Raw genomic sequence first — 19486 nt, forward strand, 5'->3', positions numbered from 1 at the left:
GTCAGCCTTAGTGATCAGAATCAGAGACATGCCGACGCCGTAGTAGTTATTTCTACCACGTGGAAACGCCCCCCCTTTCAAAGTATTTTTGCTTTGGTGTAATCGGTTCAGGTTCGGACGGGAGAGTTTCTTTTTAGACAACAACACACGGAATCTATCAGTCTATCATCATGAAGCGACTTTATCCGTTCAGGATATGAAAAAAGAAAAGGCGTCAGACTGAACTACTACGCAGCAGCAATCAGGTAAATAAACATGTCAACTTGCAGCCTTGCAGTGTCCTGTGCTGTGAATGCCGGTTGTTGTTACTTGTTGTTGTCAGGGGTGTCACTAGGAGCTATCAGGTGGTCAAAGTGTGGGTGTGTGTGTGGGGGGGGGATCACCTATACACTAGTGCGGGTGTTGCGACTCACAGTGAATGGTGGTGACGCGTCTGGTTGTTGTTGTTGTACAGGCTGAGCCACACTGGTGGCTAGCGGCCGGGCTAGCAGTACTGCTGCTGCAGTTTGTAATCAATAATCATCTCTCTTATCATGGCATGGTGACTCGCTGTAGTCTCACTCTCTGACTGTACAGTCTGTGGCTGTGCAGTCTGATTTGTGAAAAAGTGTTTGGTAGTGTATTGGTACTGTGTTTGGTACTGCCTGGCTGTCACTCTGGGGCAGAATTACCACCAAATAAATATAATAAATACACCCAAACCCGACGAAAAACCGACATATGAATGGAGTTTAAGTTTATTACTTAATATGCAAATATGCAAAACACACGCTCACAGGCCACAGCTAAGCCTTCAAATTCAAGATGGCACGCTCCATAGTTGTTGACATCAGCTAGCAACCCACTGCTAAAGTAGTATCACGACCCGATCGATCATAATACAAGACCATTTGGCGTAGATTAACGGCATTGGCCGTTTCAAATTGTGCTGTTATCTACTACAAATAATTAAAGGGACATTTCACCACTGGAAGAAACTGCAGTCACTTAATGTTAATACCATTTATACTAGATAAAAGTAGCACAATTTTAAATTTGCACACTATGGCCAGAAAAATGATGTCTGTGTGTTTGACTAGGTTTGCCTGAATTGCTGAATTCATACAATGCCCATAATGCTTTAGTGCACTTCCCCTCCTTGTGGAGAGGGGGGAGGCTGCATGGAGGTGTGACTTTGTAGTCCAGGAAGGAAGTGAGACCATATTTTCATGACAGGATTTTGGTCATGAACATCTAAAAAAACATAAAAACCCCAAGAAAGTGTTTGTGTCCTAAACATCATTAAAATAAGCTCTGGTTGCAAAAGGGGTGAAGTGGCCCTTTAACATTGAGTGACTGCAGTTTCTTCCAGTGATGAAATGTTCCTTTAAGTCAGGTGGTCAAATCATATTCTGCTGTGAATCAACTGTTTAATTCAGGCATTTAGAGTTAGACAGTCATGCCTACATGGTATGGTACTTCCATGTTTCTATATTGAAAATGCACTCCCAATTGCTGTGATTGTGGTCGAGACAGCTGTGTAAGCAAATCCCAAACCAGTTGTTCTCAAGACCCCAATTGCTGTGATTGGTCTAAATGCGTTCAGAGAACTTCAGACTCAGAGTATAGTAGGAAGTAGTGCAATTAGTTTAGAGTAGAGCAACAATATATATTGTTTTTAAAGGAAGCTAACGATTATCCTCGGAGAAAACTCTCTCCAGTCCTTAGTCTTGTGAAGTCACCCCAGCTGCCTGCCTGCGGATGCATGCGTGTGCCGCTGCCAGGCCCATAAATCATGTTAACCCCCAACTGAAAAATATACATTCAATGTACTACAGGCAGCCCTTGCTAACGGGTGAAAGTGAAGGTTTTTTTTTAACTATCCTCAACTGAGGAGAATCGCTTGGATACTGCCTGTACGTCTGAAGAACAGTAAGCACTGCAGGCAAAACACATATGTCACCCAAGAAACACAGCTGAGTCAGCAGGGAGAGAGCGAAAGAGAGAGACACTGACATGCCTTTATTTCAGTGACACCTGGTATCAGGCTGGTCAGAGTTTGACCCTTGCTCTATGTACAGAGTGAAAAGCCAGAAACTGAATCCACACATTCCTCTGGCTTTATGTCAAGAGGACGAGAACCACCGGTGTTCTCACCATGACGTGCCACACACACACTACCTCAGCCCAACGCATGGTGTACCAGCAGTGGTACAGTGTTGCACTACCTTCACTTGAAACAAACACTCAACTACTCAATTTCCTCACTAGTCATTCTCAGAAGATATTTTTGGGCCACCCACCCACTCTAGCAGGCGGATAACTCAATCCAACTTCTCTATACCCGGTGCCAAGGATTCATTCCACCATGGGCAGTGGGCATATTGCCAACCACATGCTAGCATCCAGCGCGACACACACACACACACACACACACACACACACACACACACGGGAACAGCATCCTTACTAGTTGGCTCATCCCAATATGAATATAAATAAGCAATTAATTTTAAATCTTGTCTCTTACAAGCATTGAAATGATGAGAAGACAACACAGACAATCTCTTCTCTAAGTGAAGTTGAAAATGAAATCCTGCGTGTTTCAAAACGAACAACAAACTGCTAGTTTCTCACAGCTCAGCAGTTTGGGAACTCGGCCTGTGCCGGCACGGTATATACGACGCCATGAGGGAAAACAGCAGCAGAAGCAGCACTGTCACACTCGGTGGTCATGTGACCTCTGTAGGCCCCTCCATGCAAGTCAACCTGGCTGAGGGCACCTTCTTTGCAATGGGGAGCAGACAACACAATATCATCTGGCCTGGGGAAATCAATATGCACTTTACTGTGGCTGACCTATGTAAGTGGAGAGGAGCCTGGCCTGTCAGAATCATTGGGTTGCCTAAGGGCCTGAAGATCACTGGAGCCCTGCTGAGTTTTTTGTAAAAAAAAAAGGAGGTTACTGAATACCGATTACATATTCTCCTTCTTGCATTGCAGTATTCCATTACATCACAGCTATTGCTGTGTGAAAATAACAGGTGTTTCCAGAAACTAAGTCGTTTGTTGTAACCAAAACAGAAAATTAACAACATCCGTGGTCGTTTTAGTAGAAAGTTGGTGCAATGTGATGCTGCTACCTGCATTCTGTCCTACAATTACAATACAATGCCCGACAATTTTAGATTTCAGATTAGCATGCACTTTAATGCAATCGTCTTCCATACACCTTATTGGCTGGCTGTCGAGTTCATTATAGGTTGATGATTGATACAATCATCCCAAAGGTAATTATATAGGCTATACCGCAAACAAGAACTGTTAACTCTAAGCAAGAGAAGACCAACTCTTTAGCATTGATGGATTATGAGGTCAGCTAATAATCACAATTTGACGGCAAGAATTGGAGTGGAACCTGAGAAACCACAACTTCTCCTCCAAGTCCTACAAGCTTGTACGCTCCCATTTTTCCTCCTACCCTTAGCTACTTTTCCTCTCTCTTCCTCTGTTGCAAAAATAATGTGCCAGGCCCATTACCCCACAGCTCATCCCTCACGCCCACCGAGGACCTGTCACACCGCTGTTGCCATGACAACACAAACGCAGAGGCAGCAGGGTGAAGATGCTCACTTGCTCACTGAGGAGACAAGGCTAACAGATACAAGGGGTAGGGGTTAAAAGGTCTGTGAGTCATGTAAATAATACACTGTGGGCCACATACGATATGTGATGGACAGAACACATCTATAGCTCAGTTACAATGTGAATCTTCTGAAAATGACTTGCGTGTTGTTTAATTGGTCACATTATGCCAAGCCGTCTATCCGTCAGTTTAGAATGATTTAATTATTCAGTCATTAGCAAAATAAAGGGGGGGGGGGGGGGGGGGGAGACAAAGTAACAGCTGCAGATTACTTCAGTAAACTCAGAAGGGTGCACTACGTCTTTCTTTGCCAAACGCAACTCAGCAGTGCTGTAGTGTAGTTCCTTCTAACATTGGGTCTTTGTGTGCAGTGTGTTGTTTTATGCAGGGCCAAGTAGCAAGTTGCAACATCATTATGGAAGCCTAGATTTCCTCCAGTCTCTTAGCCATGAACACTGTTATTTGACACCCCACATTAAAATAACCTGTATGAGACGGGAGGCATGGTGTTGTTCATAAGATCGCCATGCTAAGCACCAGAGACAGGGATGTCATTTTCCAGCCTGGTTCAAATGACTCAACCTAATGTCTAACACATTAGGAAAACAGTGTGGAAACCAGAGCAGCGGTGTAGTTCACTGGTATTTTTGTCAAGTTTGGAAAGAGTTTCTCCATTTTATAGTACCTTTAAACACAAGGATAACTAGCCTTAAGGAACAGTTATTCAATTAATAGTGTGACTATGACATTTCAGCAGCACGTCACTTCACGAAGTGTGAAGCTATACATTTGTCTGCAAAATCTGCATGAAGCCAACAGTAACAAGTAACAACTCAAGAATAAACTAGCAGTGTATGCGTAGAAGATGCGAGAGAACAAGGGTCAAATGATTACACAGTATCACTCAAAGTGACACAACAGAGCCATCTATCACAGGGCAAAGGCCAATATGAGTACAAGATGAGATTTGACTCAAAGCACATCAGAATAAGTTATTTTTGCAGCTCTGATTTCTCCTGTGGGTTACCATACATGAGTACGTCAGATATCAGAACTGTGGATGAGGATGGATTGAGGGAATAAAATGTTCTAGAAAGATTGGAGTTTAACATGGCTAGAGGTAAAGGAGGAACAAATTGGGGATAGGGAGAGAAAACAAAAGTCAACTATGGAGAAAGACAGATCAAACGAAAAAAAGAGTGAATAGACACCAACATTTCCCACATACTTGTATGAGCATGACAAATAAATCTCTTGAATCTTTAAAGAAAACAATTTGTTGTCAAGTCATGTGAATTGTGAAGAGCAGGGCAGTAGGACACGAAAGAGAAATTAGATGTTTGCCCGGAACCCTAACTAGTGAATATAGCAAATCTACAAGCTCACAACACGTCGCTTGTAGATCTACTATTTTCACTACTTCTTAAACATTTGTTTGTTTTCCCATGAATTTACTGAAAAGAAATCATCGAATTTTGCTTTGAATTCATGTAAATCTTTGCTTTTTTGGGAATGTTTTTTGAAATATTAAAAACAAAATGTAGGAAACAAAAAAATTAAAAGGGACCCATAAAAATGTGTTCGCGACCCAGTGTTTGGCAAACAGTGCTCTAAAGTTTAGACTTTAAGCATTCAGGCAGAGCCATAGTCCATAGTTCTAGGTAACAGACACGCATTGTGCCAAGTTAGTGTGAGAAAACCTCCAGTCTGATATCCTTGTATAAACATCCACATACTACTCACTCACATGGATTCCTAAGCTGTCACGATGCCACCAGCACCCTCATTCTTCATTGTTATTTTGTCAGTGTTCACTAAAATGACATTTGTTTTCACATGTAACAGAATGCTAGTTTCAACTAATGCAGAGTTGCACACTATGCAACCAAGCATTTATGATAGCAGTATACAATATATGTATACAAGAATACTATAGCAGTGTGTGCTGCCAAACTGTATCACTATCAAGCCATGGATCGGTGTGCAATATAGCCACTGGTTTAATTTTAATGTCCATTGTCCTCACCTACCACACACACAATGAGAATAAGTTCACTTAAACTTGCAGTTTTCCCTTTCAAATGTTTTGCTGTCCAAGGACTAAAATCGGGCACTGCCCATATGTAAGCTAAACTTAAATGTTTTGAGCTTGTAGATCGGCTATTTTTGCTACTTGTGTGTGACATTGAAAGACAAAGTAGAGCATTAATTACGAAAAGGGTCAAAATACGGAGATAACAGGTTTCTACCCGACAGCAATGTGGCCCTTTGGAGTGGGTGTGGAAATATAGTGGCCCTTGCTCCATCATCAAAGCTGCCCACTCCTGGGGCCTGGACTAATTCATATACCATTCATTGGATGAAACCAAATTGAGGTACTAACCTAATTCTGTGTGGTAGTAAACCAAAATATGACCCACAATCCAGGAGTTAGGTCGTTTTTTTGCACGTAACTACTACTAGCTATGGCTTGAATGTATCCCACTGTCACAGTTGTCCAACATGTCAACACTCATATCGGTGATGAGTGACATGAGCGCTGCTCACCTCAGGTAGGAAGAGTGATGATGATGTAACAGAAAACTGCTTGACTGGTTCCACAGGCTGTGTGCGTTCCAGAGCATTAGGAAGAGCAGCATTGACAAACATTGAAATTACACAAGCTATCCATCTGCCTGTATAGTCCTCCTGAATCAGCCAAGCAGCAGTGCCAGTGCTCAATTCACAACAAATACAACCCACGAGTTGGAGCTTCAATTTAAGAGAACGCAACAGTCTATTCAATCGACCACACAGCTTCTACTTAATGTCCACAAAGTGCTATTATTATCATCATCATCATTAACAGTAACCTATTAGGTTTACAATCATTTTAATCTGGTAGTCTTCTTCCCTGGCTTGACTGGCACGGCCCTGCGATTTCGACCGTTGACCACTACTTAATAGCAGATGATGCGCAATGTATAATCTGATCGGAACAGTGGCGAGTATTACAAGTTCAAAGCGAAGGCTTTAACGTGTGATTAAAGGGAAGCAAAAACAGCAACACAACAGGCAAAAGAGACAACTGCGGTTCACCTCGCCGCTGTCGTTTATATGCACAGTGCCGTGCAAAGTTCACACACACACACACACACACACACACACACACAAAATTGAGCCGAGGGAGACAATCTAAGATACTTGTTTCATTATAGTTACTTTGTTTTCAAGTGACAGCAACGTGTTGTCAAAACGACACCGATAATAAAACAAGAAATGTAGAACAACAAGTGAATTTAAAAGCCCGCTCGACACGAACACACAGATTCGATTCTTCTGGAAGCGTTGTGGCGCTTGCCAAAAATAGCAGATCTACAGAGACGAGATAACGCGTGATTGTTGTTATTAGCTTGTAGATCCGTTCTTTTTTGGCTAGCGACACCGCCGTTCGTCCAAGACGAGCAAAGGAAGGCAGCAGCCAGTCAGTCAAGCTGAAGTAGCGAGTTAGCATGCTGCTAAGCAGAGAGAGAGAACTTGGTGCCCCAGTGCTTCCCTGCGTGTGTGCACTCAGTGCACTCACTGTCACCCCGCTTCACACACACTGCCTGCCCTGTCCTGTACTGTACTGTACCGTTCCGTTCCTAACGTCACTCAACACGTTATGTCACACGTATAACTTAAGTGACCCGTGCAACAACACCAAAAAACAACAAACAAAACGGGTCGGGAACCAAAACATTGCACACTTTTTGGACATTTGCATTGTTTTTTAAATCGTCACACGAATCTTTCCTTTGCTCGACCGACACCACTAAAAGAAAATTACAATATTTTCACTGTAGTTTAAATAAAAGTGTATGCCCCCCCCTCCCTCCTGAAAGCTTTTTTTTGTCGAGCGAAGCGAAACGGCTCGCGCGACGACATATAACAATAATAAAATAAAACAAGTGAGTTCCGCCGCTGCAGTTAATATAAACACTGACACAACATTAGCAACGAAGCTAACGCTAGTAGCAAGCAAGATCAAGCTAATGCCGAGCAGACAGAGCCATAGAGAGAGAGACCGCTGGCTCAGTCCAGACACAACCGAGATTGAAGCCCCCTTCGTTTTCTCGCGTTGTGACCCCACACATTTCATAACAAAAACAACAACGGCGGAGACACACACTCAACGCAGCTCCGTACTTACGATGGTAAACTTTTAGGGTTGTTATCCTGGCCGTTTAAATCCCCGTTACCACCGCGAGCGGCTCTTCTCCTGACCTTCGCAGTAGTGGAACAACATTTGTGCTGCTGGCTAACTGTGCCGCCATGTTAAACTCCTCCTGCTCAAACCCAACCAACGCTGCTGACTGTTTATCTCGCTGCTGCTGTCTGTCTGTCCGCCAACCCCCCCCCCCCCTACCACCACCACACACATACACACGCATGTATGTAGGCTAGTACGCACGTCACACACACACACACACACACACAACCACCAGATCACGGGGCACCCAGGATCAATTCAGTTTAATACGGGGGTCTGTGTCAACATTCAGCAGTGAGTAACCCGTCAGATGACACGTTGTTATTTCCTCTCTTCTATGACTTGATTGTCAGATCGGAGATTATGATCTCACGTTATATTTATTTATATATTCTCTCACACACACACACACACACACACACACACACACACTTACTTTGAGTTGTCCAGTTGAATATTGACACATATTTGACCAAATTGTTTTGTTTTTTTGTATGCGACAGTATGCACGAAATGATCTAGACTGCAGCAGCCACGAATAAATAAACCGATCAGGGACAGGGATCATTACATACCGGTAAATGTAATTCAATTTGTCCAAAATCACTATACTGTACTGTTCATGAACTACTAGTTAGATGCGCCTTTTAAATCAAAATGTGTGCTACAGCGCCACCAAGTGGATTATGGATACCACCTAACCCAAATAAATCCCAGACCCTCTTGGTCACCATAGCAATTCATTATTTGTGTTTTCTCTTTTGCCTGGAGGTGCAAAGTCTTATACAATAATAACAATAACAGGCCCATTCAAATCACCAACAACAGCAATATCTCAGTTTAATCTAAAATCAGTCCACTACACTTGATATGTCTGTAAATTACTTTTTAATGGAAATAAGTGAAATGGAAACATAGCCTATAAATGCTCTATCATACTGCTTCTCAATTGGCACAAGTGATGGTAGGCAAAACAGAAAACAGGATATACTCACTCAGTCCATGATTTTACGACAAATTATATTCTTGTGGACATTTTCAAGGTACGCAATAATACGCACGGGCAAACAAATACAAACCATTCCTCAAGTCATACATAGAAAATAAATGTGGACCACACAAGACTTTAATCAACCTTAATACTCCTCAATACAGTCTACCTTACCATTAAAGACTCATTTCTTAGTAAACCATGAGTTTGCTCATTGGTTTATAGTGTTTTAAATAAAACTGGCCAAAGTTGAATACATGTCATTTGTATACATGGCGTATTTAAAGTGATGCGTTCTATGGTGGGCCTCTTGGTATGCTGGGCTGACACTGTTAGATGTAGTTACATGGACACCTTAGCTGGCAGTGTTCCATTAAATATTTAGCACACTACAGGGCTGAGAATCAACCCATTGCCACTGTAATGTTACATCCTTGGTTCCCTTTTAAGCACTCTCTTCTCTATTCAGTACAGAACATGGAAAACAACTTAAGGTTTCTTGTATGTACACATGCTTGTGGTCCTCTGTAAATGAGTCAGTGACATACAAAAATATTTAGGCTTAAAAAAAATAAAAAACGGGGCCTGGGTTCATTTTACAGCTCCCAGAAACATCCAATTACATTTGTGTATGTTCCTCTTCTGCTAGTCACATACTAAATGATTTGTAATAAAAAAAAGATTGTGTTTGTGTGCAACTGTCAGTATTAAGTGAAGGAGAATTACAAGGTCCCAGCTTAGTGTGTAAATAAATCTCTCATAGAACATATAAGAGGAGATACAGGTCAAGGCTCTGCAATTATAAAAAAACGTCAATACATTTTTGTTTAATTGCCAAAAAAAAAAGAACAAAGAAATCGGGTCTATAAAGCATCTAATACAAATGCATGAAATGATCTGACTAGGAAAAACATCAAACACTGAAGTCATCATTCCTGAATTCTTAAATCCAAACACCCTGTACAAAACAACTGGTATCAATAGGCACTTTTAAATAAGATCTTTTTTTTTTCTTTACTTTTTTCTTTTAGTTTGTTTGTTTTCGGTTTAATTTGTATTGGCACAGCAGAGCAATGATTCTTAAATCAAGGCGTGCTGGACAAACTGGCAACAAGCAAAGCTAAATGCATTCTGGCCCTTCGAGTCCAGCTGGGAGGTCAGTCCTGTGTGGGAGCTTCAAATGCATATTATATTGGAGAGCTGGAGGATTGGTTAGTGGGATACAGCCAGTGAGGCTCAGGGAGGGAGGGGATCTTTGGGAGGGAAAAGACAGGAAGGATCCTGGGGTGAATATTTATGACGACTTCTCTTTTCTTGCTCTTGGTGAATCCGCTCCGTTGGCACTAACTCCATTCACCCCATTGGCTGAAAACAAATGACAGGTCAAAGTTACACCTGCTGGGATAATTAGTTACCATATCAATGGGTTGTTTTCAGTTTTCACAACAGGGAGTTTGCGAGGATAATTCTTAATACTGTACTTTGATAAAGGTCTGTTTTCATGGTAAATACACTCAACACTTAGGGCCAGACAGAGCCATAGAGTATAGACAGAGTTATGCAAACTCTGTTCACTTCATGTGGCCAGTCCAATGACGGCTCTTCTACATGCTATTGGTTTGTCCCCAATCGAAGGTTCCACATAGGGACAACCGGAAGTTGCATTGGAGTCTATGGGCTATTTTTTGCCCCCTCAAAACTCTTCTATTAGATGGCCCTGGGGCCAAATTCAGGAAGGCAATTCACAACCAGGTGTAAAGAAAGTGCTTAAATGAGTGTATAATCCGCACGATCAATCTCATGTGTCATTCACCAATGGCTTAATTTGTGCGGATCGCGGGTGTATCTCATTTCGCCTCTTTTCCAAGCTATTCACCTGATGTAATTGGTGTAATTGTAGATCTGGTGTAATTGAAGATCCACGGTCATTTCACGCCATATACGGCAACAGGAAATATCTTTCCTCGGGTGAAAAACGTCATCAAAGCCAGGGCTGCAATATGCATAGATCTCCAAGCTTACAACTGTGAATGTGGTGCTACGCGATGCATCGCACCGACACCGTATTAACTTGTTGATCAGCTGATTTTGACAGGCGAGTCTCTCGCAATGTCAACGGACAGATCTTCAAGCTAACAGCGTCGGTACCCTAGAGTAAACGAAACTGTCGGAAACAGGTCGGGAAGCACGGTGCACCACATAGCAACTTATTTTGGCACGCGATTCCTTCACTCCTTGCTGAGTGTTAATAATTTATGTTAATAAAGTTACTTTCACGTAAGTTAATTTGTACGGTTCAACCTCACGGCCAAATGGCATGTAAAACTCGGCAAGGATATTATAAAAGCCCTTTCTTCAACTGATGCATTGCACTGCACCTTTGCAGAGGTAAAAATAAAATCCAATAATTTTCATCAGAGCTTTATTGATTACTGGGGTGATTGATTCCCTGCCCACCACTCTACTACGAAATCTGGAAAGCAAATGGAATATGGATATGGACACAGATTTAATCCGATTCTGAACCAGAGTTTTACCTTTATTTACTGAGGGTTAATCCGTTTTTGGATTAATCATTATTCTGGAAAAGCTAGATTTCATCCAGCTGTTTCCTCATCAAATTGTAAGACATTAGGCTATTCTGTGTTTGGCGTTCATGTGATCAATATACCGTAGCCTACATTATTATAAATTAATACCGCGACACAAATGGGTATGGATAGGTGCTCATGCAGGGACATTATGGCACGATAGTCTTATTTAAATCATTACGTGAAACTTAATTTGGCTGAGTGTCAACATGCTGAGTGACCTAGCTAATAATTCAGCTCTGAATGCAACTCATAGCCTACAAAATAAATACAAATACAAGGAGTGGAATTTGCATCATGCCTATATTATGCATAACATAAGCTAAGCAACACCTTTTTTTCTTTTATATATGCATGCATGTAAATGTTTGGCACATACATATATTTTTTGAGGTTTGGGGACCATTCATTGATTCAGCATGAAGACTAAAGCATTCTAAATACATATACGCAATTACGCATGCCTTGATCACTGGCACGGCACCCTCCGAGCTGACGTGGAAATGAGCGGAATGTTCGACCAAAGTCACGGCCAAGTTCAAATGATGAATTCCACACATAATGTGGAAATGGTCGTAAATGTCGGTACCATCAAAATATGAGCGTAAACGGCGTTGTGAATCTGGCCCTTAGTGTTTTTCACTCACCTTTGTCTTTCTTTGACTTGCTCTTGGCAGGAGCTTGTTTCTTCTTCAAGGTCTGAGCCTGGGCATGCTCCCTCCACCGGCGAAGCTGGAAGTTGATGAACTTCCACATCATGAAGGCCTGAGTGATGCAGATGGCAGCCAACAAAGTAATCCTGGCAGAGAAAGAAGAATGGGTAAAATGCAAGTAACTTGAGATGCCAGTGTAGATAGAGATTATATTGATGGCTTCTCCTCATTATATTGGAAACTGTATTTTGAATGACTTGATAAATGATCAAGTTGAAAGGCAGTTGCTTGTAAACTTCCACAGCAGAATCTTTAGCAAGAAACTTTGAATAATAATAAAGTGTTTTATTCTAGAATAATATTGCCTCATTTCCCATTTCACACAAACTTACCGAACAAAGAGTACATTAAAGTTTCCTGCAGCCAGATCAAGGCCTTGTTGATCAGCTGTGGCGAGGCCAAAGCCCACAGTGAGTACAGATAAGGACAGAGTCAGCAGCCGTCCAAGGACAAACAAGATGGCCCATATGGTAAACCTAGAATGCACATGAGGTTAGACCACAAAGACATCTATACTCAAGAAAATCACTAGGTGTTCAATATAAAACATGGGCTAGTGGACAATTTCCTCTCATTTCTGTAATTCTAAAAGAAAAATAATTTAGAACATAAGACTGACATTAAGAATAATATCAGTATCTCAGTTCGGGTGAATTAGGATTTCCTTAAACAAAAGGAGGTGAGAACTCACCCTGTCTGCCTGTTCTCATTGCTGAAATAGACCAGACGGGAGATGTGGAAGAGGAGTTCAACAAAGTAGTGCAGCACTAGCAGGACTAAACCCAGACGATTCAAGCTGAGAGACACAAAAAATAAATCATTATTCTCCTTTGTTACAAGCAACATGGACAGGACAGAGGCAGACCCTGGAAGAGCCTTGGGCCGCGCTCTGATTACCTATGATGTTCTTTCACGCATTACATTCTCTTCAAGGACAGGCTTACAATGAAAGGAAAACGCACATGTACAGAGCAATCAAGAACACACTTTTAAATGAAGGCTTTGCAAAGTGATAGTTCTTACTTCAGAATATAAGCGCCTGCAATGTGGATCAGGTACAGGAAGATGTACACCAGCTGGCGTGGAATGTCCTCCTGAGGAGAAACCAGAAAGACAGCAATAGTCAGCCATGAACACAATATTTACAGCACTGTGCATATGGATCTGCATGTACACCATCTTCCATTGTCTCTGTATTAATAGCAGCGCTTGTACACAAAAACAATGGTTCTTTAAAACAATGCAATCATACTGAAGGAAGTCAAACAGGAAATAGCCTCTGGGTCCAACTCAGAGCCACGTCATGCTATTATTTAAATATGGGGTCAACCATACGTGCAGGTGTGTGCACACTCTGCAACACACTTACCCTCTTAGTCTTTTGGAAGTACAGTTCTGGGAGTGCATGTAACCAGTATCCCATCTGACAGATATAGTAGAATTTCATCTGGAATCTTAAAAAAAAAAATACCCACAACACACAAGCACACACTTGTTTGACATAATCCATCTGGATTGAACTCTACCAATGCAAGTGTTATAAAGACCCACTGTGAGCATACAAATGAGTGAAATCCAATCCCATCTAATTCCTGAACGCTTATGCAAATGTATGCTTAGAAAGGCAAAATGGCATGCTTGGCAAACCGATGGCTTCAACTAGGCTATTCGAGACTGGATTAGCTAGTAGTAGTACCTACTGTTTATATGCCATTTTACAACTGTATAACAAGAAATACTGAACTTGAAGACAAAAGCAAAGGATTGACCATGTTAGACTCAATGCAGTTAGTCTGTGAATACTCACGGCATCAATGTATGGGGATAACCTTCCCACAGGCTCACAGGATTGGATAGGAAGTTTTCCTGAAAGAAATATCAGGTAACCGAGTTGAAAGTCACAAATCGCACGTGGACAAAATGAACAATGAAATACCAGTGAATGCCAGTGAATTACATACAGACATCAGGATGCTTGTACCCCAGCCAAAGGAGAAGAGGTAGAAGGCACTGAGCTGGCCAGACTCATTGAACTTGCTGTGCTTGGTCTTGGAGAAATGCATCTTTCTATTGATTTTCTGTACAGAGAAACAGTAAACAAACAATATACAACAGTGAATTAGGATGTAAATTGTGTTGGGTTTGTATGTATGTGCAAATATATACTAGATAACACTTACATCTAGTACATACTCCTGGATGATGGCATGCATAATAATGGCCACCAGCATGTAGAAGAAGACTGTAGCCAGGTCCTTGATACCGTGATGGAAATGGTTGATAGCCGTCTCCTCTGGGCCTTCTGGAACACAGAGGTCACTGAGTAAATCAACAGGTACAGTAAAACCTTTTCATACACAAACATCAGCCAGCTTGATTCACATTAATTATGGAAGTGCTTCAATGGCCAAAGCTCTACTCTGACTAGCCTCGGAAACCCAGACGTTCTTATTTCCAGGGAGAAAACTCTGTGACTGTCTGTCTGACAGTCACAGAGTTAATGTAAACTAAAGTTGTCATGAAAACTGATGACAGTTGTGTGAACATATGCATTTAAAGAAAATCATTACCTATCATAGCAGCAGAAGTAATAACAATGATGATAATAACTGTATTTATGTTACACCTTTAGAGCCCACAGCGAAAACTGCTTCACCACACTGAACCATCAAGGGTCAAATCAGAGTAAAGAATAACAAAATGTAGCGGTGCCCATCTCATTCTAGACTAGTGTATCCCTTATCAAACATAATGGGTATGACCCAGTTCTCTACTACATACAGACTGAAGCAGAATCCCATGTGTACAGTCACACGTCACAGTCAGCATAAGTCAAGTAAGTATGGGGCAGTGAGAAGTCATGTGACACTGTCAGTGAAGTGCAGCCAGCATGTCTGTTACACCATCTGCATCAAGAGATATTTTTTTACTAATTCCTCATAATGGCTGCTCAGAACCAGCTAGTCCAATCAATAGAACTAGGCGATAGACAAAATCAAATATTACAATATCTTAAACTGTTTAATCAAAAATTACAAAAATGGTTGATATATGTTGCTGTACACAGCAACAACTTCAAAAGGTGTTCACGGAGTGAAAGGTATAGTTACTGGTTCCCGGTCTAAATGAGTTAAAACAATCGATATAATAATCAATGTATTGTCCTGCTCTATATCACACATAATAACTCCATATGGAAATATCATGCGCAAATACCACAGCACCTACAAGAAACATAAATGGCTGTATGTAAGCATATTTGCTGCAGAGAGGTTTTGGTGGTGCACCTGCGGTTATTTATCTTATTAGATACAATGAGTAAATGAGTTACAGAGATATCCAAGTATAAGGTCCCTCTGATAAGGGCACAAGCTCAACCACCATCTGGCATCTAAAATATAGTTAGTGACATTGTTTTCCCAACATTTTCATGTCAAGGAGTCAGGACCCCCAAATCGATGTATTTGGCCACAGACCCCATTTGAAAATATTTTGTGCAAGGGAACCACATGACATAACTTTGAGAGCCAATACTGTAGAGAACACATTTCTGAGGATGTACGTACGTGTACCACTAGACACTTTCTAATCTATCAGACATTGGCAAAGAAAATGTTAACCTTGAGATGAGCAGGACTTGATTTGAGAGGCCTATATTGCACCTTAGCCCAAATTTGCCAAGAACAACCTTGCCACAAGAGAACTTTATAAATCAGACAGACTAAATATAGCTCCAAAGGAAAGCAACGTGCTCTCAAATGGGTTTTCGTGTAAGGCCATGCAAGTACCGCTCTAGAATCCTAATGAGTAGTATCTAATAAGACATTCCAACTTACATAAAACTTCTGCCTTTTGGCCACTGCACTCAAAATAATAAACTACCGTCTGTCTGTCTGACTGTCTGACTCACTCCACACTCAAAACAGCACAGAGTGCCACAGACCTATTATTTATATACACCGTGTGTGTTGTGTGTGTGTGTGTGTGTGTGTGTGTGTGTGTGTGTGTGTGTGTGTGTGTGTGTGTGTGTGTGTGTGTGTGTGTGTGTAACATAAAAACATACCATTTGTTGAGATAGTGACGTTGTATTGGACCGTTATGAATAACACCGCAACTTTTGAAGTGACCTGTACAAAGGGAAATGTTTTAGACGATGTGATCATTATGATGATATATGTCGACATTAATAATTATATAATAATTAACATTACCAAATGTCGGTAAATATGTGATTGTTCTTTTTGTGGCATGTTGAAAAATGTACAGACTTACATTTGACCATACACGATTCCCCATATGTCCATATGTCAAGTAAGAGAGTGATATTTTCGGAGTGGCATTTTCAAGGATTTGAAATGTAAACACTATTTACAATTATGATTCTCTGGGCCTTATGGATGACAAATAATATGCAATGTACATGATTATTTTAAAAGGTAAGAACATTAGATGATCATGTGCATCTCAAACTCAAAGCATATATGCACCACCGTCGCCACCGAAGTGTAATGACCAGAACAAAACTGCAACTCCCATGATGCAAGTAAATCCAGGAGGAAGTCTGTCTAGCGCTCAGTTTCACTAAAGGATGAAATGCACTTGATTTCAAAAACTCATATTTGAGTGGAAAAATTGTCCACCGTAATGTAAAGCCACATCACAGCGCTGACGCTAGTCGGCGTGTCTATCTTAAGCCTTTGGGGTGGTTTCAAAACCGTCTTCGCCTCCTCCAAAGTCAACTTAGGCTTTTTCGATCAAGCAGGTTTTCGTTGACAGTCGCTCTGTGATTGCCACGTATAACACACTCTACGCATAAAACCCAAACCATGTTGTTGTATTGCACAATACTGTAACCATGGCGTCTGCATCGCCACTCAAATCTAACAGAATGTGTCATTCCGTAAATCAGTACTGAAGGCAAATAACAGCTTTATGATCTATTATATCTGTAATATAATGATTCGTAGTAATGATTAATAACACGAGAAGGCGCGAGAGGTGGACGAGGGATACCAGTTATATGTCCATCACGCTCTCTCAAAAACCAAACACTTATATCCAAGGCCAAAATGATCGGAATATCTTTATGATCCCCGAGATAAGAAACGAACCCAATAAACCAAAAATGATCAGGAAAAACTTTCGATTTCAAGAGGAAGTAGTGTGAAGAGCAGAGGCAGACAGCCATGTCAGTTTCCAACAGGGGAGATGAGGACAGTCCCCCTCCCCTCTGCATCATCACTCACTATAAGCGACCTGTTCACTGCCAAACAATACATTCTCTCCAAATGGACGGACATTAAAGGCCATTCAACATGTGGACGGGACCATACCTCAAACATGAGCCCGAGAAGGAACACCATAGCAACACAGGAAACAATATCTGCATGGTTCTGGATGACAAACTCGTGGCTGAGAACCGGCGGCGTCTTGGTGGTCTTTTTTCGGATTCCCATTTTGAGAGATAAAGATCAATGCAACTTTTCTCGGGCCACGGCACCAATGCGATGCAACGCGTGTTGTTATTGGGTTTTTGTTTGTCGCTCTTTCTGTCCTGCTCCTCAGTCACAACCATGGGCCAGGCAGAAATTGAATGGCGTGTCACTCTTCTTCTTGTGGGAGGTTCTACAGAGGAGGACCCCGAGCCTAGATCCCATAGCCCGTGTGTGGGGACGATCGGCAGGGCTGTGATTGGCCAGTTGTTGTTGTTGGTTGTCGGGGCAACCGTATTTTCGCTCATCTTTTTAAGTGGCGCAACCACTTGATTAAGTAGCTTTGTGTGTGCCTGGCTGGCTGGCTACCTGTGTCTGAGCACAAAAATAGAATTTGGTTGGTTTTCAAAATTTCAGGTGTATCAGTACAGTACAATAGAGGGACCCCCTGGGGACCCCCACATGGTAACTCTGTCATTTGTCAACCCTTTCGGACGTGGGGTGGCTTGCCAGGCTTGCCCTGGCCACGTTCCTGGGGGTCTGGAGGACCCCCACACGGTAACCCCACATCCGAAACTCCATTTCGGATGTGGGGCGGCTCGCCGGAACCGGGCCGGCACCCTGGGCGCGTTCCTGCGGACCTGGAAGTTGCACAGAGTTGCACCACGGGTGTGATTTATCTTAAAAGGGAAATTTTCTTATTCCTTTTTTGCTGTTGTCAAACTTTTTCATGACCCCCCATCTGAAAATATACTACAGTGCCAGGCTTCACAAATATTCCACTTACGGTATCTCTTTTTGAGGCCCTCCTATGTCCATATTTTAGTGTGTGTGCAAACACAAACTTTGTCCTAATAGTCAGAGAATATTGTCAGAATAATCTGGGAATACATTTCTTACCAAGAAATTTCCTCACCAATGTGTTTGTAAAGGTGTCTACTAACATATTCCACAATGTTTCTTTCTATTCAGCAAGTTGGGGTACCATTAACATATGGCGAAATGTTCTAAATTTCATTATGCTTTAAGTAGCATGATGTGACGAGTGGCATCCTAACCAGATGCCCCCACCTAAACTGTCTCCTTTCCAGGCAAGAAGCAGCGACTCTACTCCGAGTCTCTCTCGGGTGACTGAACTTCTCACCCTATGCCACACCCGTCGGAGATTGACTGATTGTGATACTATTACTATTAAAGTTAAACACATTTAGCTGGATACCCCTGGAACGCCCCAAGAACCCTTTGGTTTTGGAGAAAGCCCCGGCCTCAAAACTTTAGATGTGTGAAACTGGAAACCACGTGTAAATTAACATAGCAACCACTTCTAAAATATCAGACTATTTTTTTCTGCTCACAAAATAATGTCGCCTCGAATTGAAACGTCAGCGGTTGCCTGAGAACAAACATAACCCATCATCAGTTCACAGGGCTTCCCTCTGGGCCATGGGATCTTGTAGCTGAGAAACGTTTCATCCACAGGCGAGAACATGGTTGTGTGTCGCCCCCTGCAGGTCTGGAGTAAGGAGGGCACCATAGTGGACAGTGGAATTTCACGGAGTTCCAATTTGGCCACCAAGGGGCCACCATTAAAAACGATTTTGTCTTAGGCACTCCAATTAATAAGATATTTTATTGTTTAGAGTCAGACAATAGAGAAAGTCTGGTCATTTTTCTGCAGAGACCCACAGGAACCCCCTCAAGGAACACTGGGCATGGGGGTCACAGTTTTTGTGAGGAGGAGGTATGTTTGACAATTTTATATAAAGAACATATATATCAGCCAAGAAATATAGTAGTTATATATAGTTATATATATAACTATATATATATATATATACAGTTTTCCAACGAAAGCCCTATTCATACTCCTATATTGATTCACCAACCTATGTGCCAGCCCCCC

General features: G+C 41.8%; 2 protein-coding genes across 5 annotated transcripts in view; both read right to left on the reverse strand.

Annotated features, from left to right (window-relative positions):
- The window catches only part of ncoa2 (nuclear receptor coactivator 2), an 83840-nt gene extending 75903 nt beyond the window's left edge, over positions 1–7937 (reverse strand). For all 3 annotated transcript variants that reach the window (XM_080794093.1, XM_080794094.1, XM_080794092.1), the window contains exon 1: positions 7797–7937. The gene's annotated coding sequence lies outside the window, so the exon portion shown is untranslated. The remainder of the gene's footprint in view (positions 1–7796) is intronic.
- Positions 7938–8953: 1016 nt separating this feature from the next.
- tram1 (translocation associated membrane protein 1) lies at positions 8954–17752 on the reverse strand. 2 transcript variants are annotated; one of them, XM_080793348.1, is made up of 11 exons: positions 17485–17752; positions 16215–16278; positions 14332–14450; positions 14113–14229; positions 13959–14017; positions 13521–13605; positions 13175–13245; positions 12843–12947; positions 12484–12627; positions 12086–12237; positions 8954–10212 (listed from the first exon to the last, which is right to left on the reverse strand). In XM_080793348.1, exons 1-11 carry the CDS (start codon positions 17605–17607, stop codon positions 10142–10144), a joined length of 1110 nt encoding a protein of 369 aa, XP_080649474.1. In that variant the 5' UTR covers positions 17608–17752; the 3' UTR covers positions 8954–10141. The 2 variants fall into 2 exon arrangements, with proteins under 2 accessions (XP_080649474.1, XP_080649473.1); XM_080793347.1 differs by having other exon boundaries at positions 14332–14453.
- Positions 17753–19486: the final 1734 nt, after the last annotated feature.

Source organism: Protomyctophum bolini (assembly GCF_963924005.1).
Source record: "Protomyctophum bolini genome assembly, chromosome: 21".
Lineage (NCBI taxonomy): Eukaryota > Metazoa > Chordata > Actinopteri > Myctophiformes > Myctophidae > Protomyctophum > Protomyctophum bolini.

Bases quoted from the DNA above. Each gene is read 5' to 3' on its own strand.
- tram1 (XM_080793347.1), bottom strand. From the start codon at position 17,607: ATGGGAATCCGAAAAAAGACCACCAAGACGCCGCCGGTTCTCAGCCAC. The intron at 14,018-14,112 runs GTATGTAATTCA...TATTTCTTTCAG, and splicing joins GTACAAGCATCCTGATGTCT to GAAAACTTCCTATCCAATCC. The intron at 13,606-13,958 runs GTGAGTATTCAC...TTTTTTTTTAAG, and splicing joins TATCCCCATACATTGATGCC to ATTCCAGATGAAATTCTACT.